Source organism: Diadema antillarum, unplaced genomic scaffold (genome assembly GCF_040938485.1).
Source record: "Diadema antillarum isolate AM-2024a unplaced genomic scaffold, OU_Dant_1.0 seq00000248_RagTag, whole genome shotgun sequence".
Lineage (NCBI taxonomy): Eukaryota > Metazoa > Echinodermata > Echinoidea > Diadematoida > Diadematidae > Diadema > Diadema antillarum.
The window spans coordinates 2,266,811-2,293,643 of NW_027271292.1; the positions used below are offsets into that span (position 1 = coordinate 2,266,811).

General features: G+C 41.0%; 1 protein-coding gene across 1 annotated transcript in view; it reads left to right on the top strand.

The window, feature by feature from the left end:
• LOC139729623 (synaptotagmin-12-like) overlaps positions 1–26,833 on the top strand; it is a 120,050-nt gene that overhangs the window by 22,511 nt on the left and 70,706 nt on the right. Inside the window, exon 2 of the mRNA XM_071640550.1 lies at positions 18,786–18,983. Coding sequence (XP_071496651.1) covers positions 18,798–18,983 — 186 coding nt within the window. The 5' untranslated portion in view covers positions 18,786–18,797. The remainder of the gene's footprint in view (positions 1–18,785; positions 18,984–26,833) is intronic.

The window sequence follows — 26,833 nt, forward strand, 5'->3', positions numbered from 1 at the left end:
AAGAAATACTGTTAAAATGTATAATCCTTGTACGAATTTTGTAACCACGCCAACATTGTAAATAATTTGAACGACTACTGCGGGTAATTTCCGCGTTGATCACGGCCGTGCGGGATTGCCTCCTCATTCCGCGATAGGAGGAGAGGCATATAAAGTGGCCGTTGTGTGACATAGTCCGCAACAAGTAGCCCGTGTATGATATATTTCCAATGTGTTGTTAGCGTTCACTTCTATGTGTAATAAACTGTACATGTGTTCCTGAAATTGTGACTACACTGTTGTCTTCTTAAGAGTCCTACCACAATACAACAAGTTGGAGAGTGGTGGTACATGTTCCTGAGTTGGAGCGCCGTTCCTGAGAAGACCAACTAGCAAGTAATTGGATTTCGGGTATAATGGTAATGTGACTTGTCGCATAGTCCGTGCCCAATCCAAGTTCCAGTCGTCGTCGTTGGATTTCGGGTATATTGGTAATGTGACTTGTCGCATAGTCCGTGCCCAATCCAAGTTCCAGTCGCCGCCTGAAGAAGTTGGTAACGGTGCGATATAGCACTTTACCCCGTGCCACCAACGATACCTGTGCCACCATATGGTTGTGAAAGGTGTTCCACGTTAGCGTGACTGAGTTGGTAGCAAAAGTTGGTAGCAGAGTTGGTAACAGAACTTGGTAGCAGAACTTGGTAACAAGAGTTGGTAGCAAAAGTTGGTAACAAAATAAGTATACCAATTTAACATCCTCTACAAGTGACGCTTGGGAGTGACATACTTTAAGTGATGCTGAACTTGGTATGTGTGCCGCTTGTGTTGGTGAGCTGCTTCTGACACAACATAATACATGGTAGCATAAAGACTAGTAGTTTTAATAATTTAAAGGGATCGTTGTAAACTGCAACAAAACGAACCCCGCCTACTCGGCCATCCTGACACGGCTCGCGGAGGCATTTGTACAGACAGTCAAATACATTCTCTTAATTCACGACGAGAAGGCGAGTTCGTCACACATGGTGTCAGGAGTGGGATCCCTATTTGTAAATTTTGTATGAATTAATGTAGTTAACTGTGTTTTCACTATGGCACGCGAAACACCATTGTTGGAGTTGTCACTTTTGCTAGAGAGCAAGATTAGCGAAATCGACGACTTGATTGCTCAGGTGTCAGAGTCGGTGCGCAAGCAAACTGGAGTAGCACCAACTTCGGTTTCTAACTTACGCTGCTCACCGATGACACTTGGAGGGCGCCGTAACCAGTCGTCACTGTCACGCTCGCCAGTGGTGTCACCTCAGCTGTTTGGAGATGCGAATGGAGAGGTGGAGTTGTCAGCTCCGTCATCGGCAAAGCTACTACCTCAGCAGCATCAAACTCCAATGCAGCAGTCGCATTCATCTCGTACAAGTGACCAGCCTGTTACATTTGGAGGACAACCAGATGTAATGCCACACCAGTTCGGCCCGAACCAGCGACGTCGACTAGAGCTCTGGGACCAGAGACGTGATGTTCAGGGCAACGGAACCAGCAAACCGGCTGTCATACCAGATAGATATGATGGCAAAGGACCTGTGCTGGACTATCTTTGCCATTTCGAAGCTTGCGCTGGAGTTAACCGCTGGACGGAAGTGGAAGCTCTTCAATATTTGGCTGCCAGCTTGAAAGGAGCTGCTGTCAAAGTACTAGCACAGCAGGCGGGACGTCAGTTGACGTACCAAGAACTCGTGAACCGCCTGAAGCACCGCTTTGGACCTGTTTCGCATTCAGAAGTATTCCTAGCAGAACTGCGCACCAGACGACGCAGACCGAAGGAAAGTTTGCAGGAGCTAGGACAGAGCATTCGCGAGCTGACATCCATGGCATATCCTGAATTCAAGGAAGCGGGCCAAGATAAATTGGCTCGAGGTCACTTTCTCGATGCAATAGTTGACCGGGATATCCGAATCGGCCTCTTCCGGGCTCAGCCTCGTACGCTCGACGAGGCAATCCAAGCTGCTCTCAACACAGAAGCATTCCTGCGGATGGAGAGCGACCGTCGACAGTATAACCGAGTCTTGTTGTCACAGGAGGAAGAACAAGACGTGGCTGTGAAGGATGAAGACACTGCTGACAAGTCCATGGGGGTGTGTGAAAATAACACCACTCTCATGATCCAAGCAGTGAGCGATCTAACAAAGAAGAGGGAGAAGGAGCAACCAGCGCCAGTGCGGAGAAACGACTTGGCATTAAAGACTGAGACACTCCCTAAAAGCGAACAGAAGGAGGACAGTCAGCCTTCTGACAACAAGGAGGACACATCCAAGGAGGGTACGAATCCTCCAGACGACGGGTGCACACCAGCCAGAGAGGCACCCGAACCAGAGACATCTCACCCGCCACTACCTAGTTCCGCAGCTTCACTTCTGTCATCCACGTTCCAGAAAGGACTGTACGTGAAGTTGAACGTGAATGGGCAGGAGGTGATGTTTCTGGTAGACAGTGGTGCATCGCAGTCATATGTCTCAGAAGGAATGTACCTGCGAGTGAGACCTGAGCGAAAGCCACCACTTGAACCAGTGACAAGCATCGTTCGTCAAGCAGATGGATCTCGGCTGAAAACAAAGGGACATGCTACCATGGAACTTCAGCTTGGCTCCTGCTTGTGCCATGTTGACTTGGTAGTAGCTGACATAAGAGCTGAGGGCATCCTTGGTCTGGATCTCCTGATTGGTCTGCAAACCACACTGGACTTCCAGAACATGCAGCTGCATACGCCATGGGTATCTCTCCCATGTATAAACAATGAGAAACAGATATGTGCAGCAACGACAGCACCGATATCGGTAAAAGGGACTGCGCCAGCCAACCTTACCAGCCTTGCTGAGGACGACACGGAGACCACGCCTCTCGACGAAGGCATATCTCAGAATCGTGTGCCGCCACATCTGGTGGACTTCTGTCAATGCAGTTGGACAGAAACTCCCCCAGAAAGCAATTCATCGGCATACCAGCTTCTGAGAGACGACTCAGAGGTGTTCTCTACAGGCCGAGCAGGGACACGTGTCAGCGTCAGCGCGACAGCACCAGTAGTTGCGGGAAAGCTACCTAGTGGACATCGCCGGTGTGACGACTCTTCCTCACCTGCACGCTATTCTCGGTCACCGGGAAGACCACCCGAGTATCTACCCCGATCGAGGAACCGCTCTCCCGTTGAGGCACGCCCGTTCATCTCATCATACGTCGGATTCATTCTGGCACACCATGCCAGGGTGAAATGTGACATTTCTCGTGTCAACCTGTCTGCTGCAAGGGAGCAGCCAGGTCAGGAAATCAAATGAAGAGACTGTTGAACTCTTAAAAGATGAGATTCTGACGAACAATTAGTCTATATGACAGTTGGACAGCTTTGAACTTAAGACTGTAGTTGTCTCGTAACATTGTTAAGGACTGTACGTAGAGTTTTGTAAAGGAGCAAAACGTTCAATAATGTTTGTAGTACATTGTTGTTGCCACTTTTTCTTTCTTTATGCGTTCGGCTCCAGGGACGAAGCCTGCATGGGGAGGGAAGCCATGTAACGAAATTCGGTGGAACCGATTCGATTTAACCGTTTCGATTATAATTTGTTATGATCGATTGTGCCTATAGCATAGAAAGGGGGCACGATTGGAACGTTTGGCAAATGCTGTAATGTGGTAGTGCATTATTATGAGTTTTAACATTTATTGTTAAATATGTGGTTACTTGTTTGTCATGGGCAAGTTTGGATTATTTTAATACCAACTCCGGTTTAGACCGATGATACATGCCGAATTATAGTAACCATGTACAAGAAATACTGTTAAAATGTATAATCCTTGTACGAATTTTGTAACCACGCCAACATTGTAAATAATTTGAACGACTACTGCGGGTAATTTCCGCGTTGATCACGGCCGTGCGGGATTGCCTCCTCATTCCGCGATAGGAGGAGAGGCATATAAAGTGGCCGTTGTGTGACATAGTCCGCAACAAGTAGCCCGTGTATGATATATTTCCAATGTGTTGTTAGCGTTCACTTCTATGTGTAATAAACTGTACATGTGTTCCTGAAATTGTGACTACACTGTTGTCTTCTTAAGAGTCCTACCACAATACAACAAGTTGGAGAGTGGTGGTACATGTTCCTGAGTTGGAGCGCCGTTCCTGAGAAGACCAACTAGCAAGTAATTGGATTTCGGGTATAATGGTAATGTGACTTGTCGCATAGTCCGTGCCCAATCCAAGTTCCAGTCGTCGTCGTTGGATTTCGGGTATATTGGTAATGTGACTTGTCGCATAGTCCGTGCCCAATCCAAGTTCCAGTCGCCGCCTGAAGAAGTTGGTAACGGTGCGATATAGCACTTTACCCCGTGCCACCAACGATACCTGTGCCACCATATGGTTGTGAAAGGTGTTCCACGTTAGCGTGACTGAGTTGGTAGCAAAAGTTGGTAGCAGAGTTGGTAACAGAACTTGGTAGCAGAACTTGGTAACAAGAGTTGGTAGCAAAAGTTGGTAACAAAATAAGTATACCAATTTAACATCCTCTACAAGTGACGCTTGGGAGTGACATACTTTAAGTGATGCTGAACTTGGTATGTGTGCCGCTTGTGTTGGTGAGCTGCTTCTGACACAACATAATACATGGTAGCATAAAGACTAGTAGTTTTAATAATTTAAAGGGATCGTTGTAAACTGCAACAAAACGAACCCCGCCTACTCGGCCATCCTGACACGGCTCGCGGAGGCATTTGTACAGACAGTCAAATACACTCTCTTACTTCACGACGAGAAGGCGAGTTCGTCACAATATATATATATATATATATATATACATTATATATATATATATATATATATATACTTCATTTTATATAAAGCGAGGAAAGAAAAGTATATAACACTGTATCTTCAAGACCGGAAGCCTTGAAAAGTCCAGAAGCTTCGAAATGATTGTTTACTTGATGTTCCTAGTACGCAAATATGCCTTTCCAAACTGTTTACTTCGAACCACCACCTGTCAGCCTGTGGTTATTTAACAATTACGAAGGATGGGAAGGCATGCCCGATCTCTGCACTTGAAAAGTTCAGTCGTAAGCTGCGCACTGAACAAACTTATGGTCGATTGTTATTAGTAAAATGCCAGCTCCTAGAGTTAATGGTCGCAACAACTTCTTTGTTCTACATAGGCCCTCTCAACCAACTTAGTTTCCTGCCAACCTTCTTACTGTACATTCGTTCCATACAATGATACGCAAATAATTTGCCCGATCAATAAATCAAAGCATGTAGTATTGGTGATGATAACAGTGATACGAAGATTTGTTATATTTACACAAAAGACACTGGGTAATCCCCCAGGAACGCCTCACCGCATTTACCGATCCAGCAAGTTTTTAGTCAGTTATTTGTCTATTCATTTACCTATTTCTTACGGCAAAACCAGGCAGAAGTTCGAACTAATCACTCTGATACGTAACTAATTTATTCTGTACAGTATTTTTTTTTAATGAGATTGTTTAATTTACAATGGACCCCCCCCCCCCCAAAAAAAGAAGATCTTTTAACGTTGTATACAACAACTGTCTGAACTTCCCCAGTAATAATCCTGTACCAAAATTCTCAGTGGTAGCATCTCGGACCATATTAGCGCCATGGTTCTCTTCAATGACGAACACGACGAAAGAAGATTTAAAGTTAGATTCAGGTGTGGATTAGTGTTATGTAACAGCAGTCGTATTGTCAGATTGAAGAGAAAATAGTAAGCATACGATGTCCACGAATTTGATATCCCACCGACAGCCAATAACTCAGCATAGCGTGACATTTTTATTAAAAAATAGTGGAAACTACATCCCTCTGTCTTCATCCGACCAGATGGTGTGACAGGGTTTGAAAAACATAACCTACCGTATGGGAGCATTGAAATGGAATGGCTTGAGTCTCGATACAAAGAGGCAGCATTGCCTGGGGCCGAGATGACACTGAGCCGATATCTGGCTGATGAATATTTTGTGCCGTACATTGTAATACCACTGGAAATTTGTGGCTCATGGTTTTAGCATATTTTAGGAGGGACGAAACCGTGTTATCGCACAGTGAGGGTATCCGCTTCTCTCATGATTCATGAAACTTGGTCGATTTGTGATCAGGAAGGCGGCTAAAAGCACTGCCTGGAGGGGTTGGGAGCGGTGGGGGGGGGGGTAGGAGGGGAGTCTCAACTTACTTTAATAAGCAGTGACTCGTGAGTAGCCTACCATTCTAATGTACGGACGTCGATTGTGACAGTGATGTACCACGTGCAAACATTGTCGGGTTCCGTCGTCTAGACAAGAGTACATAATTGAGGGAAATAGGAATTCTTCGATCTTCACTGGTAGACTTTTCTTCGTCATTCTCGACAGTAAAAATAAATTAGGTTTTGGGAAGTGAGTTTCTGTGTGTGTGTGTGTGTGTGTGTGTGTGTGTGTGTGTGTGTATCTGTCTGTCTGTCGGTCTGTGTGCTTTTGTGTTTACTCTCTTTGCTTGACGAGAGGGATTGAAGTGCGGAAGCGAGAGACATATAAACCGAGCAAATTTGAATTGAAGAGCTGTTGATGTTTGAAAGGAAGTGTTGTTAAAGGGGGGCAAAAAGACGATGAAAATGGTAGACGCGTTATAATAGATCAACAGAAATTGCTGTGCATGTGGATACAAATATAGGGTTTTATTTCATGTGTTGTGGAACATGTGAAAAAAAATTAATAAAAAAGAATCACTAAATTATTTCCCCCCAAAAGGAAAAAACTGCCGTGTTTTATTTTGTTTCATTTTGGGGAGCTTTTAGCTGGCCAGCGATTTCCGTGTCATTCTCTCAATACGAGCTCTCATTCACGCTCACACACGGCTAGTAGGCATCACTTCAACCCCAATGCAAAAATAAGCAACAACAACAAACACACACACACACACACACACACACACACTCACACACACACGCACACACACACACACACACGCACACCACACACACACACACACACACACACACACACACACACAAATACATGTGGGCCATATCATAACATATATACACACTCTATACCTCCCGCTCTCTTCCTTATATCTTTTTCTTTATCTTTCCCACTTTCCTGGCCTTATTTGGTCTTCCAAGGAGGTAAACAGGTTTAGCTTTGGTTTTTATGTCAATCTCATTCCACGCAATCTCTGCGTGAAGATCGATGCTTCGAGTGCAATACCTGGAATGGAAGTGGAACAATCGCTTTTATGCCCCGGCTGATTCGTCAAACAAACCACCTCCACTCGTACTCATGTACCCAATGCATCTATCTCTTCACCACTCCGCTCTTTCCCTCTCATCCACCCCCATCCCACCTCCTCCCCCCCCCCCCCCCTCTCTCTCCCTCTGGTGTGACTTTCCAGGTATTGATAAAGGAAAAGGATGGAAGAATGTGAAATGGTGTTAAATATGATAAGCGGATGTCACGCAGCACATTTCTAGAAGGCAGGAGGGGAAAAACAGGACAGACAATTACCTTCTTGTAAAACCCTCACGTTCTTTACAAAGAATTCACCTGTAGACTCCACAAGTTGCATATGAGTTACATTTATATCTGACAGTATGAGAGGGCAAGCACTTCGAAATAGGAGTATTTAAGTTATTCGTTTCTGTTTAAGATCTTTTGCCACGAAACGGCTCTACATCAGACACATTTGCGAAAATTGCAAGATGCTCATGTTTTAAAGCTACCCATCAACTCGCATAGTTTACATTTTCAGACAATTTCTGAGATCAACCAACCATCTAAACAATGACGTGGAGTGAATGGATATCTGCTGGATGAAGAAAGACAGAATGGAATATTTACCTTCAAGTGCCAAAAACAAAGACAAAAACGCTTTTACATTGTAACTTACTCTCAATTTGACGGCAGTTTGTATAACCACACTTTTTTCTTTTTTACTCTTGAAGATAAGAAGTCATACTCTTTAAAAAAAATCTTTGATATTCATCAATACCATTGAAATTTGTTGATATAAAAGAAGATTGAATGGCTTTGGGAGGGATGTCAGAGAATGGAGTTAGAGATGACTGAGAAGGCGCTCCATCCTCAAACCTGTGTGGGTGATGTGTGCCTAATCAATTCCCTGCGACTCTCCACTCATTTGGCTCCTGCCCTGTGGCGGGGGCATCCTTACATCGTGTTGTCATGACACGATCTTCAGTTCCGTGGGATCTAAAAGTAGCTCGTTATCACAACATAGCCGCTGTTTCCAGAACCTCTGCCTGAGATTTGGTTGGCAAAATGCGGCGTGTGGCTCAATATCTTTGCCATTTGCTCTTGTTAATCTTTGTAAGTTATGCAAGTACAATGTATGTGCCTACTGTTTATGGAAACCCCTAGCTACGTCTACAAGGTGGTTAAGGACAAAACCATTAATTTGCCGCCATGCCCTATTCTTTTCTCGTCTCGGATATACACTGTTCATTAATCTGCCGACAACTTGAACATCTTCTGGCACAAGAAATTATACGGTTTTAGAAATAATTTCCTCAATCTCTCCTCTCCTGCACAAAATAGATAGATACATTTTACTCTAACAATAATGGATAGATGTGACAACACAGAAATGGTGTAAAACCAGAATTTATCATCGCTAGAGTGAGTGAATTCTAACTCAGGAAACAAAAACTAGACCGAATTTGTCTCCTGAGAGATGTCGGTTCTCCGATATATTGTTCTTTATGCATTCCAGAATCTTTCACCTGATAAAGGCCTAATTTTCTTTTTTCAATTCTTCGCTGTATAAATCTCCTCTAATTATCCTCGTCTTTTTATCCTCTCATCTATTCACATCTCTTGAAGAGTTGCCCCTTCCATGAATTTGGTCTTGAGGGGTTTACTCTATACAAAACTAAGTTGCAAATTTGTGAATACATTGCACAGTCATATAAACTGGTTAAGAAGTATAATGTATACATTAGAATACAGGCTACATTTATCATGGGTAAAAAAAAAAATGTCTACATAATTGAATGCGTCATCACATACGGACCCTATTCTTTGTTTCTTCTTCTCTTTATCTTTTCTTCTATCGCTCTTCCTTACCCTCATTATTATTCATCTCTCCTTTTCCCACCTCTCTCTCTCTCTCTCTCTCTCTCTCTCTCTCTCTCTCAGTCTATCCATCTCTCCCTCTCTCCCTCTCCCTCTCCATCTCATCTTCCAATTTCATCCAGAATTCATGTAAACCGAGAAACTTAATTAAGGACACAATACCAAGAGGTAAGCGTTGCTAAAGAGCGCGTTGAGTCCCCGGGCTATTCAGCAATTTTCTCGCATTGCCTAAAGGCTCCGCGCTTGTTAACTCATTCGTTATTTAGGATGTCTTATTACACCAATGGCAACTTGCCTTTCAACACGAAAATGATAACGTATCTTTGCTTACATGCTTTTTCGATGAAACTTTCACCAACCAAGTAAATTGCTTAACCAGTGTAGAGTGCGAAAGCAAATTGGGGGAAATAAGTACCACAGGCAAATTTTGTCGATTCGATTAGCATGACGCAATGTCTGCAAGCGATTTCACGCTAGCTAATGAGGACGCATAAAGAAGACACGCCGTTTTGTTTACAGCCTGTCTTGGATTGAGCGGTAAATGTGAAGAGTTTTTTTGCCATCAGAATGGTCTAGATTCGTATAAAAATTCAAAAGGATTTCAACCTCACAGAGTGGTGATGACATGGGCTAAATCATTAACATTACGATGCGGGAGCCCATTAGATTTTATCTATTGCACACACACACATGCATAGGCCTACATCCACACACACACACGATTATGCAATAAGACGAAAATCCTGATGTTTTGGCTTTCAATGTCTGCATTTCACTCGATGAGAATGAATTCACTATTTTCTCTTTTAAGATCGACATTATTCTTTTTTCTTTATGTCTGGACAAATTAATCATTTTAAGGAGTAAATGAAAAGAAAAACAGTATTGTTTTTCCTTTAACGCAAACTATCTCCTTAAATACACACACATACACACAAACACACACACACAAACACACACACACACACACGCACACACACATACAAGGTCAGACCAAACGATGGGTATACAGCGATTGACATTTCTAGAACTGGCATTATCATGTTGCGCCGTTTAATGAGTATATTCACATTAACAGACTTCAAAGCAAGAGGTATAGTCCTTGTAACTTCTGTCACCTGCTTTGTTCTTGCTCAAATTTCCACCTGCGCGGTACTTGTGCAAGGTCGACTTACATTATACGTGTAGTCTTATATAGATCTTTTCGAAAAACAGAAATATAATACAAAGCTGGAAAAGTGTGTACATGTTCTTGAATGACAAGCATGATAGGCACAATGTAGGTTGTGTGATCACGAGATAGAGAGAGATAGCAGGTAAGGGAGAGACAGAGAGAGAGAGAGAGAGAGAGAGAAGAGAAGAGAGAGAGAGAGTCACCACATCCTTTCACTGCTACGTCACTTTCATAAGAAAATTGTATTTTTCTTTGTTAGATTTTTACAGAGTAACTTACAGCAATTTCTCTGTGCAATGTGTAAGCCCTAACCCTCGCATCTCTCCTTTAAGCAATCGATTCGTCATGTCAGTGACTGTAATGCTTCTTGAGCTGACTCCCCAAAAGATCAAACCCATGTTCCAGGACAGGGTTAAGCCCCTTGCTAACTATCAGCATGTTTTTATTTGCGATTCGTTTGTCCTACAGTATACAAAGGGATAGATGTGTTGTCTATTATCTTTATTTTGCTTTTCTATTACCTTTTCCTCTACATCGTTATCATATCAATAGTGATTCTGGGTCCTCCACGTGAATAAGTGATCACCCACTATCCAAGTCTAATAATTGATCAGTATGGAAAAGTCGCAATCTCCCTAGCTTCTTATGACACTGTCACGTGACCCAGTAGGCCCACATGACGTCATGTCTTGACTTCTGTTTGAAATGTCTCGACAATCCTGACAATGAACTCTTAACCTCATCAATGTAACCTTTCTTCTATGTCAGAGGGTCGTGTCGTACCATTATGACTCTTGCCCCCTAGGCCCACTTATCTTTCCATGTGGACCAGAAACGGAATTATCTCCTCCGAAGAAATACGCGTGTCAGGTGGAATCGAACCCTGGAGCCGTTGTCGTTAGATCCTGAGCACAGTCACCTCTTTACCACGAGACTCGCTTTTCTTGAAGCTCGTCAAAAACTCTTGCCGCAGGTGCTCTGACACGCATTCATTCAAGATATCTGCATCTCTGGGAAAATAGTTCCTTTAATTTCGGCCTTTGATGGTTGACAAAACACTCTGCGCCCATTCGTCAGACGAATCATTCATACCTGTGGGCTAACATAAAAGTCTATAGGGAATCACGGCCAATAATTGAGCCGTAATAGAACCGTTGTAATTTCATATTGCTTTCGGCCTTGGAGGCTCCCTCGAGGGATATGCAACTAATTATATAGGCTATGTCTCAGCTGTTTTTGATGCAACGGAAATGGCGTCCGTATTCCTAAATGGACCTGAGAGATGTTCTTGTTCCTCGGTGATCAGTGTCCACTGGGTATTAGAAACAGCGCTCCTGTGATCAACCTGGGAATGGAAAAAAGGGAAGCGGTTAGTTGTTTTTTTTTGAGTAATTATCTTGCGTTTTGCTTGAAATTATTTTCTAAACAAATCTAATGTCCAATGCGGTGGATTTATCTTTTTTTTTTAATAACAAAAGCATTTTTCTTCCTAAGGATGAAGATGAGATAACTCTATAGCACGAGGTATAAGCTTGCACCAAAATTTGTAGGGGGTCAATTATTTGTTGAATATTCGCGACTTGGGTCGGATTTTAAAAGCACAACGATTTTTCCCGAAGGAAGAAAGGAAGAATGCGTCATATCTTCAAGTAAAGTTTCGTCTAATTTTGTGAAATTTATAACAGCACTTATGCATGATAAAAAGCTCTGTTTATCATGTTTGTCTCGAAAAAAAAAAGCAATACAGTTCCGAAACATACCATAAGCCGCTAACACAAGATGTACATATTATATTTTTAGTTCAGTTCAGTTGAACAAACAAACATGCAGTATTCGAACACGGACAATATTTCACGATAGCCAGAGATAACTCTCACACCTGTGCGAGCCCTCGTCTTCTCTGAATGATTAAATCAGCAACGAACCATTGATTCCAGCGATAATCTTGTTAGGCCATCAATTACCCATCTTCAATTAGCCAACGATTGTCGCGATTATCGCTTCATGACATTGTCATGGGCAAAATATACACTGCGGCATTAATATCTCTTCTTGGCAACAAGTCAAGTTCATTATCATTGCCAGTAGTCCCATCCTTAGTCATATTTGTGGGGCTCAGGAAGGTTTAACATAATATGAGCGAATTTGTCAACATTTTACAAATATGATATCAAAGCGATGCTGTCTTACTGGACATGAAATGGCTTTAAATTTGATCATCATACGGCAGGGACCGTATATAAATAGAAAGAAATCATCCTTTAATACCCAAACATGCCTCGTGTGACATGGTATGCATTGTTCACGTTACCCCATCCCGACAGTATCACGCCAGTAATCATTACATGATGTTCATGCTTGTCTGGTGTGTTCACTCAATATTCTTTTATTCCCCTTATTTCGCTTTATCATCAACGGTTGATCTTACTTTCTTCTTATTCTCTTTAGCCATTTATATATAAAGGTGTTAATGACAATGGATGTTGCTGTTGTTGTTGTTGTCATAGAACCAGTAAAATGACGCGCCATAGAAGTTTCGAAGTTTTCATTCTCGTAGTACCGAGTGAAACGTCCGGATAAACGCAGCGAATTACAGGTCATGATCAATCGCAAAGGTCTGCTGTACAAACCTTATAGATCGCCTCGTCAGTTGTTCGCCCTGTTGTAAATAATACGTTTAGAGGCGCTTCATAAGATACTAATTATTGTAACCTCAGGCAGGGGCTAACAGTACATTGACATTTATCTGGTATAAGACGATACGTCACTAATATACGCCACAGGCATACTATCCCTCATAACATATTCCAGGGTGCGGAGAATGAATCGACTGCATGGGTCTAGCTAAAAAGGACGGCTGACCTGAACACGACGCAGCATTTTGGTCATTCCAAACTCAACATTTGCAGTCCCGGTTGTTATTTGAATATACAACATCGAATCCGTGGTTTTGATCCTAAAGCGACGATGGTGCTTGTAGGAATAATTGAGATCCACCTAGATACATGATAATTATAAATGATCGTTCCGCGTTACAAAGCTGGGCGGGCAAAAAACAACAACAAAACAAAGCAAACAAAACAAAACAAAACAAAACAAAACAAAACAAAACAAAACATGTTGCATCACGCTAGATTATAAATGTTAGACACCACCGTCTGAAGTGAAGCTATGGAGAGCCTTACAGGCCTCATAAGTAAGAGGGGGTGTTGTCTTTGACAGTTAGCACAACAGTAAACTGCGCCAAAACCCTCACCTCCCCCATACTTTGCGTCGCAGCGATCATAACCCATGATATTACTAAACTCACGGGGACCTTACACCATTTGAACAAGAGTTACGGCTGTATGATCTCGGCGTAGAGAAATAACTCAGGTGGGTTATGAAGATGAAGCGAGACAGCGGGGTAATATTCTTCTCTCCCAGAGAAACCAGTGACATTCATGGCTGTCTGCCGCTACTCCATCACCAATTAGATAAGCGAATCATGCGGACTGAAGCATCCTGTCACGCCGTCATTTCGACCATGCTACGCTGTTTTCTTCCTCTTCTGGTGAATACAAAAAACAACAGCAACAAACTCACTTCGGCCGAATGCTTAATAATTCAACCCTAAACAGTAATGGCGTGTAACATTAATGTGGGGAAACATTTCTTAATGATCTTGCATATTTTAAACCCACACTAAACGTTGGAAATCTCAAAACCTATATCCCAATTGTTATGCATCAATGCATGTAATTAATGCAAACAGTTCCCTTATCTTTACTGGTCTCTTTCTAAAAAAAAAAAAAAAAAAAAAAAAAAAAAAAAAAAAAAAAAGGTAATAGAATTATGATGCTTAATAGAGTAAAGTCAAATGTAAAGGTTACTGTGGTCAAAAGATATTGACGATTGCCCACCAAAATCACTAATGTCAAAGATCTAACAACAAACAAAAAACACCAATTGCGTTTACTTTCTTAATGTCAGATTGTTTTTCTTTCATTCAAGTAGGCCTATCTTGACTTGTATGCACTGATTGGAAGACAGTTGCAAGCGACTCTGTCTCTTTCCAATATTTTGCAGTCTCTTCTATTTTGTAGAATGTGCATTTCTACAGTGTTTGTTAACTGTAACTGCCTTGCGTCTATATACTGCTTAAACTATACTACACAACAACAGTAAGACATTTAATTATCAGGATAAGTTTGTAGACTGAATGAGGGGTTAATATTATGAGAAGAGGGGAGTAAGGGGAGATGTCTCACTTACTTTGTCTTGACTTTGCATTTTCTGTCCATAATCTGTTCCCCCTCTCAATGTACGCAATTTGTATATTGGTACTTTTACTCTATGCCACATCATTGCAGCACAGGATAGCTGGCCACTCGTTAAGAGTGAGGTATTGCCACATGCTGTTGGCTCCATAGATAATGTTATTTACGGGTTTGAAGGTAGAATAAATCAGTCGTAATGTATCTGCACTTTTCAAAAGACGGTCTGTAACCGGGTTTACTATTACTACAAGGTTCTGCGTATAGAGTGCTCTACACTACCTTATGTATGTTAGAGCCTACTGCTGGGAGGGGTGGGGGCATAGAGGTATCGTGTTAATGACAGTTTGTAGATCGCTCTTGTCGCATTAAGTTCACATCGACCTCAAGATTACACATATCCATCGTCTGTCTTTTTTTTAACGTCACACGTGCAAGAGTACAGTGATATCAATCTATCAACCTTGAACTTGGTTGCACACTATATCGAGAGATAGCGCCACGCTTGGCGAACAGCTAAACTCTTGGGAGACTATTCGATGTCCTTGATGTAACAACGCATGCTCTACAGACGCTATAGACAACTTAACCCCTTAAGCGCTATGAGTGTAGATTGGTGCAGAAAATTCCATAGCGTTGTACACGCCGTCCAAGGTCCCTGGCACACATAGGATTAATGAGAACGGGACTTTACGGTTTGCTGTGTCTGAGCGATTAATGTGGCAGGGAATCAGTCACTTGCACTGATTATGACACAAATTGACTATCCAACGTATCGGCGAACGTCTTTTTAGCAGAAGAATATGTAGACAGACACAGAGTATACTTAGAATCATTATGTGCGGCTGTTCTTGGCGTTTAAAGGGGATGGCTAGTAACTGATCAGTAGGAATCAGTGGGATTGCTGAGGGATGATTGTTCCAATCCTTGTGGGATTCATTTAAGAGTACATTATATATCTATTCTTGTGTGAAAACTATTTGGTTCAGAATGGTCTCAAATTCAAGTAATGTGCAGTTTAATGTTTCCAGGTAAGCGTCCCTGGTCAGTGACGGGGCATTAATCTGCACATTACTTGAATATGAGACCGTTCTGAAGCAAATAATTTTCACACAACAGTAGATATATAATGTACTCTTAAATGAATCCCACAAGGATTGGAACAATCATCCCTCAGCATTCCCACTGATTCCCACTGATCGGTTACTAGCCATCCCCTTTAATTGTTGGCTTGACGTCGCTTCACACCATACTGTCTAGACATTCTATACCTTTGAGTACTGTGAAAAAAACAACACCAAAACGTTATCAATCTCTTGATTGTTCGAAAGCACAATCACATAATAAACCCAGAGATGTGATAATCAGTGGCTGTAAAGCAGGTTCTCCTGCAATATTAACAATTAACAGTGAGTTCGAATTATTGAATCTCAAATTGAATTTTCCTTTTATCAGATCCTAGATTACAGCGCTACATAGTTGAACCTTTCATCGTATTAGTAGCAACGTGTGTAGTGCCTTGATATGCAAAGAGACGGAATGTAATTTGAAGCCCCGGGAAAACTCTCAAACAATCACGTGCAAGCGTGCATTAAATATTGATGCACTGAATTTGTCTGTTTTGGGAGATGGTAGCGATATTCACGTGTTATCACTTCAGTCATTTGAAATTAATGGAGCAAGATCTAATTAGACGAACACCGGAGGGTGCGCCTAGTAACCCAGCTTCAGTACGCTGGTCACGTTCGCCCGGTGTTTCATGTTGCCATGGTTTCCCTCAATTATGCATTATTTGGCTAAAGCAATTACGTGTAGAGGGTAGTTCTATCAAATTTTATCATCATCAGGCAAATACGTCTTGACACTATACCGATTGGATTGATGAGAGAATAGAATAGTACTGTACGAGCTCTCCAACCAAGTCGCGTGGCGTCCATTAGAAAAATAAAATCACTTAAGTCGATAGTACTCACCTACATCTAGTGATTTCAAATGTCTCCATCAGCGCGGAAACCCTGTAGCAAAAGCCCTAATTCTAAACACACGAAGGTTATACACCGTGATGAGGGCGCTATCAATTCACAACAATCCGTGCCTTCGACAAACCCCATCAACTTACAGGGCAACACCACTCAATGTTCGCGCTGACTTGTAGAGAATAGGGACCAAAGTCAAATAGAATTAACGAATATCTCGTTCAAATTAGACAAATCTCAAAAAGTTTTTGGATTGTAAAACTCCACGTAATTTCAGTATGCAGTCTCAATCACCAGGGAGGTCTCACCTCCCTGCAGCCACCAATCTAAAATGTCTCGAGGCCATGGTGTCATCGTTTCACAACTTCTCCGTTGGTTTTACCATGGCGTAAAATGTTTGTTTGTTTGTTTGTTTGTTTGTTTGTTTGTTTTTGTCAACGATTTTATAACTATATTCCACGTTAAGAGTGTGTTGATTATAACCTTTAACTTGCTTATGTGTGTGCGTGTGTGCGTGTGTGTGTGTGTCTGTGTGTCTGTGTGTGCGCGCGCGTATACAGACTTTTTTCATATTTTCATTTCGCCAATCACATGCAAAATAAAGAGAAAAGTTTCTCCGTGGATAATGCCTTCTATGGCTGTGGTATGATAAAAAAACACATTTTACTTGATGTGAAATTTTGCATGCCACAATGCATCCTTTCTACGATATTGTACCATGATATCATTCAACCTCAATTTTTTTCTCTCTCTCAATTTTCTTTTATTCAGTTGAAACATTGTTGTTTCTTTTTAATGCTCCACGTCGGTCCACTTAACTTCATAGAACACACGCCTACGTACCAGCAATAACACTTTGATTGACAAATTGCCCTACATCGAAAAATATCTTTAAAAAAAGAAAAATCATAGTAGTAGACGATCAATAAGCTACTACCTAACTTAACACTACAATATTGATTAGGTGCTTATTTACGTCGATGTACAGCAATTTGTCAATTAGTTGAAAAAAAAAAACTCGACGCAAAATTTCCTTAATTTGAACATTCTAGTGTTCTTGAAGTCACACCATAAATGTACTGTGTGTCCTAGGCAAGGCAGCCTTATGAAGGTGCACAGATTATAGGACTGGTTAACCGCTGTGCACGTGACGTACTTCACAAGAAGCATTAATTTCATATTGTTCATGTCGTTACATTGTTAATTCTCTGCTGGACGGCCGCGTAAAGAAGGTACATTTTAGCCTCACCAACATGATCTAAAAATGTCATGTGACCTTACATAGATTAGATCAATTTAGGGCATCAGTTATGTCATCAGAAAAGATCTATTCTGTTTGTTGTTGTTGGTGGTGTTTTTTATGTGTAATTGCATTCAGGTGTGATGGGCACCATGTTCATGGTTTTAATGGTTTGAAACTCCAGCGAGTTCAATCATATGTTCCTGATGAAGACCGTCGAGTCTAGACCTCCCTGCCTGAGCAAACCTGTATGTCTGTCCAAAGAGGTATACCTGCCCATTCGTCTGACCAGCTGGTCACGTGTCATGTCTTACAAACAGACCTCTGATGTTCTCATCTCTATCCATTCCTTCGATTATGCGCATTTATTCATATCTAGACGAGTGCTCTCTGGCGGCAATCTTTTGGTGGTTGCATCGCAGCGATGTACCGCTGTTTTTGTCGTCTGGGTCATTTTGTATGAGCTTTTGACCTCCTTCCCACCTTAGGTTTTTCTTTTTCTAATCTTTTCTTTTTCTTTTTTTGATAATGTTGTATCGACTTTGATAGCTATTCTTAGTCCAAGCCAACCGATGACTCTTGCAAAGAACGAACAAGGAAAGAAATCATTTGCACTGAATTGTCATGACTGCTTTTCCTTTCGCATAGGGGGTTTTGAATCTTAACTTCTAAATTCTGTAATACAATGTATCTATGAGAAGCCTTGAAAAAATCGCATTCAGTAAAAGTACTGTCAAAAGGAAGATGAAATTACGAACAGGAGGTGCATAATTGTTGAAGTGCTTATTTGTGTATGTAGTTGTTTCTGGTGTTTGTAGTATAACGTAGTATAACTATGAACCCGTTTTCCATCCTCGAGACAAACAATTTATTCATTCGAAGACAATTTGAAGACAATTTGAAGAAAGAGTCAAGAAAAGGAAAGTAGTTTGTGAATAACAATATCCTTTCAATTTTACATATCTATTATGCCCATGAGTGATGAGAGCTAAGCAAACGTTATTAAGCGGAACCATTTTATGTTGTCTCAATTTCAGACTTTGAGCGCAATGCCGGTCATAGCCGTCGCTCTGGTCGTTTCTGGCGTGACTTTGGGAGCGGTGGCTGTCGTAGCAGGCCTGGCCAAATACTGCAAAGAGTGCGACTTCGGCAAGGTGTGGGGGCGGCTGACGGGGAGACTAACCGACGATGAAAAATTGATCCTTATCCGGACTGAATATCAGGCGGCGTACCAGGTGAGTTAACTGGCGGGAGAAGATATCCGAGCAGACAAGTTTTATTTCTTCACCGTCTGACCCCATCTTTAGAATGCATGATGATAACTTTAAATTTGACATCTTTACGATATCTTTACAGAGAGATAAATAATGGATCTGAGATCGTTCGTGTAATCCGCTTCTTCTCGTGTTTTGTTTTGTTTTTTCCCTTGTGTTGATCGATGCGCTATAAAGAACACTCATTTCTGTAAGTATCGACTGTCTTTCGAAGAGTCCAAGAACGGATCCTTTTTATATCTTTTGCGACCGTTTGCCATTACTTTGAGCATTCAGCTCGGCTACAGACTCTGTCGTTAGCTCGCAGAGGATTACAGAGATTGCCTTACGTAAGGAAGGAAATGTCAGATGTATTTTATGAAAACAGTCAATCAGAGGATAAAAGCAAAGATTATAAACAGAAAGCGTAATCATGTTATATCTCCTGAATATTACAATAAAAAATCATATCAAATACGGCATAAGAAGGATTCCCGGATAATGTGAAGGGCTGTCGAACATTAGCGTGTTCATTCTTCATGACGTCAAAATGCAACATACAGTCAACATTTAGCCAAGTCTTGCTCCGATTATGTTCTATTGTTCCTATAAAGTGTCTTGATTTTGACTGGATAAAGTTCTACTTTTTATGAGTGCGTATGAATATCCAAGGAACGCTGTAGTGGTGGATGGATTCCGCCAACGATTGGCATTATAGTGGTGCATCGTTTAAGTAATGTTACACGGGTGGATCTCTTTTGATTACCTAGCTGCCTTTAAAGTCAATCTAATTTCGATAAATGGCATACAAATACCGACGCGGCATGTCGGGGAAGATATAGGAGCGAGGTGAAATATGGAAGTGACCTTTCGTTCACCATGCCCGCAACACTCAAATCCAATATGCATCGCGAAAAGTGGCGCTCGCCTGAAGGTTGGGGTCATATTGACACGTATCACTCAAAGGTCAAAGGGTGGCGTTTTTCTGGTTGAAATCTACAGTGTCGTCTGCTTCGGCATTATGCTGTCTGTGTTTCATGTAATGACCCCTTTGTCTCTCCCGACCCGTACAGTCGTTTACATCTATGATTGCTAATGGTGCATGGGTCAGGATGGATGCATGGTCAGGACTTATTCTATAGGTACACATATCGTATCTATAGGGGTCTTTGGGCGGGGTACCTGGAGGATGGACCGCAGCACTTATATTAATGATCATCTCACTTTCCAGTAACTAAGGTAACTTGTATTGTGTGTAGATACCCTTTCAGGCACAGAGTGGAACACATTTAGTGTCTAAGAGTTCCCTTGATTGGTAGTTAGTGCCTACAATTCTGCTAGTAACATAACATCAAAGGGAACCACAGGGAATCTACATCATAGGTTAGATTTGTCTGAAAGCTACGTGAGTGTAAAACCCAAATAGGGTTGCTATTTTCATCACTTCCTTTCTTTTTTACTATCTTCTGGTGCGCTCTGACATTTTTTTTTTAATACTTAGTATTGAATCGACACACCGCACTGTAAATAAAATCACCAAACTAACGTATTACCCAGAAAAAAAAATGAGAAGGACGAAAAACAATGAATATGACAGAGAGAGTATATTCTGGATTGCAGGAGAAAGGGGAAGAGAATGTGATGCCATTGAAATGATGGCTCTTATCTGCTCTGCATCTTAAACTTTTACGGCCGCATAACACAAAGACGAGAAAAGACACTCTTTTTTCCAGCATCGTCTTGTATGCAATAACTACTGTTAATATCATGGTTTGCATGGGGAGGACTGAACGTTACTCATTGGCAGAACATTTATTGTCACCATCGAAAGTACATCTACCATCAAGTAGACAATTTTCGGCATCAAAATCATTGCGATCGGGATTGAATATTAACTGGATAATTGATTGCGTATCCTGCTCTGGATATGAGCTTGTCAGACTTATTGCCGAGAAAAGGACGCTAGATGTGAGCTGGCGTCGTGACGACGTGGTTTTTGATGGAGAGAAATTATTGTCTTCAAAAGCCAACGACTGCAATGATTAGTAAACAGTCGTTCAAACAGACAGCAATCAGTGACAAGGATTGGTGCTGTTGTTCGATTTTGCTGCCATGGCAACACAAAATGTTTTTGTCCCCTTCCTGTCCCGTATTCCTTGGGTCTATTTATAATAATTCTTATATGCTCATTGACTGTATCGTGGTTTGTTATCTTATCCTTTTTAATTCTATATGCACTCTTGTTTTATCAATTATTGACTAAAGCTCGTTATTTTCTATTATCATCTCAAGGATTCAATTTGATTTTTCGCTAGTCATTCGGGCGTTGTTTATTGTCAGCATTTGTGCCGTTAGAAAATAAAGATTAGATTTAGGAGATAACATTTGAAGGATATAACAGAAATGGCTTTTGTGCGTTACCAAAATGTTCCTAGATGTTATCCTATTTTTGTCGTCCATACAACATTGTGTCTGAATAATAAACCATAAACACAGTGAGTGTGAACACCGCTCCCCACTGATATGAGGCCATTGACTTCAAGACTAGACATGCGACATGCAAAAAACACATTAAAAGGATACCGTGCTCGTTTGTCACGTGTGCTTATTCATACTCTTGACAACTCATTTCGCGAATGGCGCCAAAAATGAAAGACGGTTTCAGACGAGCAGGACTGAAAAGAAAGCAACGACACTCAGCACCCAAACCCGTATGAGAGCCTCATTGAAGGACGGAGTGAAACCAAGATTATCATCGTGCTTTTTCATCAAATTTCTTGCCTCGTCATACTTGGAAAACGAACTGTCTCGTAAATCCCATGACTCTGTTAGAACGTAGGAAAAAACAAAAAACCCGCAGACTACTAGTAGTTATATTCATGTCAACGTGCACGTGAATCAGGGACATCACGAACTGCGGATGTGATTGCGCCCTGGGCTTATTCCATCGATCATGTTGATATGGGAACGAGTGTATGCATGATCTTAACAAGTGCATCTTTGTTACTTTTAAGACACACACACACACGCACGCACACACACACACACACACACACACACACACGCACACACACGCACACACACACACACACTAAAATAATATTTATGTCATTGGGTATCCTGGCATACTGCAGCTGCATTTTCTTATTTCTATTTCTCATGGCTGTGATCATTGGTCGTGCTGTTTATTAGAGCCGGCCGTATACATCTTTCGGTGTTTTTTTTTTTCCAAACTTCAAATTCTTGGTCGTTTGAATCATCGTTCGAATGATTCAAACAGTCATATTTCAAAATGGCACTCCTTAAGAACTGATGGGAAATGTCCACATGGGTAAATTACACGCCAATTTGTGTTGATGAAAAGACTCTTGAGTCTTCGATTCTGTATGATAGAGAAATTTAATTACTTACTTTGCCATCAGCCATAGGGCAAGAATGATTACTGTACAGTTCACATCTTGAGTAGTAATGGGAACTTTAGTTTTGTTTCAACTTTCATTGTCGTTTTATTAGGTGTCTAGGCTGTGTAGTCTATGTGTTATGACATCATATTGGTGTTAGAGTTTGTATGCAATGTAAACGCTCGATGCTTGGATACGTGGTGTTGGCGTATTGTATACGATGATGGTGTACCGAGTATCCCGTGCATTTTGTATCGATGATATGGAAATCACATTGCAGTGTAAAGGATGTAAGTATGCTATGGATGCGTTTTCGTGTTGTGCTTATTGTATGGGCTGATAGTGTTGGATCAACGTATGTCATGTTATAGTTCTTTAAGGGATAATTCTACGAAACCGTCCGGGGATGCATCCCCGGGGATGCATCCTGCTTGAAATAGGCGTTCTTCTTTCACAACATACATTGCATTATAGAACTACTGCTTTTGAAAACAAGTAGCGTTATATTCTGTCATCATTTCTGAAATTTCCCAAAAATTGGCAAAAACAAATACTGAATTTAAAAAAAAATACTGATTTTGCACGCAATGAGGAAAAGAAACTCCTCTGCGCACAATATTATGCCAATAACAAAGGAAATGGGTGATCGCGAAAGTAAATTACATGTAATATGATATAAACTAATTGGTTAAGTGGCCGTTCGCTTCAACAAAAAGACAACCCAATGTAACTGAATGAGCTGAATGGGCAATCTCCGATTATCCTCTGCAAATGTGTGCTTATAACAGACGTTTAGTCAATTTTACAGCTTTAGACCCTTAATTCGAAGATCTATTTAACTAATTTTGAAACAAGGAAGCAAAAGAGATCCAGCTGATTGTGTGTTTGTTGCATCGCAATTGGTCACAGGGCTCATACAGTCTATCAGGTCAAGGTATCTTGTAATTCATCTTGGATAAGTTGCATTGAGAAACTAATTTCAAAATATCTCGCACAGAAATTCTTGATTCTAATGCTACTTGACTGACCTCAATATTAAAACAAAACCCTGCTTAGTGTCAAAGTTGCTGGTAAATTATTTATACCGGTAATCATCTCTGTGCCGACGGAACAAGAAACGTCTTCTATAGGCATATTGGATATGATTTTCTTTTCACAGAAAAGGGAGGTAAACGATTTGTTGGACCGCAAAGTCTTTTCATGACGTCATCATCATGACTCAAGCTCGTCAATAGAGAGCGCCATCCCCATTTGTTAGGACTGAAGATTTAATTTCTTCTATCCCTCCAACACCCCTTCCCGTATTCTGTCACTTCCAGAATCTCCTTGATCATGAATTGTGGTTGTAACTAATATCTTCATGGTCATTATTCAATTGTAACACACTGAGAAGTTCATCTTATCAAAATTCAAAGTCAGTTGATTTCACATTAAACATGGTAATGTGAATTACTTTTATGATTTCTTTCGTGTTTTATTTACCATTTTAATTATTACTGGAAATTTTGAATTTAATACCGTTATTGATTGATAAACAAAGCCGGTTTACTTCTGGCTGACATCGTATTTATTTGTTTGAAAAAAAAAATCATATTATGAACAGCTGACACCAAGAACTGTAAAAAACCTTGCTACCACATACAGATAAGAAACTACAAATCAAATTTGATGCAGGGGCCATCGATCAAGGATCAAATTACATATTAAAGGATGGAATCAAAAGGAAGAAGAGATTACTTAATAAAGATAAATGGTGATTAATTCAGGGAATCTAACGACTTTTGAAATACCACTCCATAAGCTCAGATTCGCCTGCCGGCCCCTTGATGAATGATTGGGTTTTATCTTATCCTGGGTCTTATAGATTTACTTGATAAAGGTCTCTAGCTGATTAAACTATAATACAGACGTGGGCGCAACCTCCTTTCTCGATCATACACACCTCCTTTCTCCCCCATCCCCCTTCTCTCTCACTCTTTCCGTCTCTCTTCTTTCTCATTTAGACTTTTTTCTTCTCCTCCCTCTGTTTTCCAACGTATCTCTGCAATTCTCTCATATTTTCGTCTGTATTTATCATACCTTTGACTGAAAAAAGAAATTCGCAATATCGAATATCTCCTGTAACTTTTCATTGATATTAGTCTGATATCGCAAATTCTTGCTCAACTACCTACGAAATACAGACTGTGCAAACTTTGACAATAAGAATAAACAGCGCCATCCGCCTGTGACCTTGATCGTTATGCTTCCTTCATGCTGAACAAATCCTTCCTTAATCTGTGGTGATTTTCCTGACAATATACTCTGGCGAAAAAAAGAAGAGGAAAACATGCATGTTAATCTACTGTACCTATCCGTATAGATTTGCAAATCGTCAATCATTAGGAAACTTCTCTCCATAGCAGGAAGAACAGAGATTCTGGAGATTTGAAGTCGATTGACAGATAATCTATACCAGTCTCGCAACCTTTTCAACGACAACTTGAACGTTGTCTGTGGATGAATGAAAATGATTAAATGTCCTCACTCTATATAAGTGTGATTGGTTTGTTTCTTACTTAAATCGAAAAGCGATAGCCATGTAAGTGCCATCGTAGCCCAATTTGAGTGCAATTTGGAGATGACGCCCAAATCAATTTTAGAGACAACGCGTTTGGCAGCAATGCAGTTTGGATAGTCTGTTTTGCGGGAGAATGTGACAATCAGATTGCACTTTTGGGGAAACTTTGTTAGTAATCAGTATGCAAAGTTGTATTCCTTTCGTATATTGAAATAAAAAATGGCGAGTGCCAGTTCATTATATATATAAAAGGTGTTTGTTTTTACAAATATAGTTATGTTTTAGTGTGTTTTACTCTGTAAGTGTATATGCGTGTGTGTTTGTGTGTTTTAGAATTGGTTTCGGACTTTTCTGACTGTCTCGATGACCGCTGAGTTTATCTTACATATCTTGTGTATAAAAGAGTAAAACGATTTGTGTGTTTTCAAGAACTCTATGTATTTTTCGTCCATCTAAGATTTGTTTGTCTCAGGAGACTTCTGCTCTTTTCTAACAGAAAGTTTTTAACATTTCACGTTTCCAGTCCTTTGTTGATAGGATGCATTTGAAGAGCCTTATGGAAGCAAGCTCTTCATTTATAGAAAGTTTAGAGTAAAAGAGTTATCATTTCATGTACTGTACTTCGTATGCTCGGATAGGACATAAAATGGAGGTCCCGTGTATGAGAGAGTCACAGCTCATGCACGTAAAAGATCCCGCTTCATTCATTCATCGCAAAGAGCAGGGTGTCTAACCCGGTGAAGTGGTCCCACCCCACATCCAACTGGACCCCATGGAAGACCAGCTTAGTGTAGCTGAATATGGGCTATCCAGCCATCTTCACGATGGAAAAATGAACAACAAAATGCTGTATGTTTATGTGAAAACTGTGTGCATAGTATTACATGTAATTTCATGTACTGTACTTCTCATGACGTGTATCGTGTTACGTCATTGGTGCTAAATCTGGAACCCATGTGACTTGTAAGTATGCCGTTATTATTTCGTGTTGGTGTTTGGTGTTTGGTGTTAGATCTGAGGCTGCACGTGACTGTGTATGAGTATATATGCGCGGCTGCGTTTATGTGTATATTGATGGGTGTGTGTATGTTGCGTGATGGTACGGTGGTGGGGTTGGGATGATCTGTGACTGATGCGCTCCAGGAGCAGGGTTGATGCACGTCCGACCATCATGGCGATCAGGGAGGAGTCCGCCCAACCATCCGGGGGTTGCATCTCTTTTATTGACTCGGAAAGGGCGTTCTGCTTGACTGATTACCCAAGACTAGCCTTTAGTCCAGCAACTTGTTTTCATTTATTTTCACGTAAGAAAAGGTTTAGTAGATTCAAGAATGGATCTAGTGTATGTGAAGACAGTATTTAAGACTGAACATCCAAGACTACGTTACTTGTGGTAAATATTTGGGGTTGCATGTCTTTTATTGGCTCGGAAATGGCGTTCTGCTCGACTGATTATCCAAGACTAGCCTTTATTCCAGAGACTTGTTTTCATTAATTTTCGCTTTAGAAAAGGGTTAGTAGATTCCAGAATTGACCTGATGTATGTGAAGATTTACTTAAGACTGCACTGCTAAGACTATAGATTACTTTATTTAAATGGCGTCTAAACTATCCACTCACTGGGATGACGTAATAGCGATTAATAGCAATGAGATGGCTGTAGAGAACTAAAGAATCCAAGAGACCATCAATGGCACTCAATCTGACAATAATCACCAGCCACCAGGGCCATTCATTGTCCATGAATGGGCATTCTTCAACTCCCCGCCCTGGTCTCTTGAGCGCTTGCCCACGCACAAGATATGCAGTGAGACAAGAGTAGAGACAGGAATTCGTTCCTACAACAAGTGTATGAACAATTATGACATTTT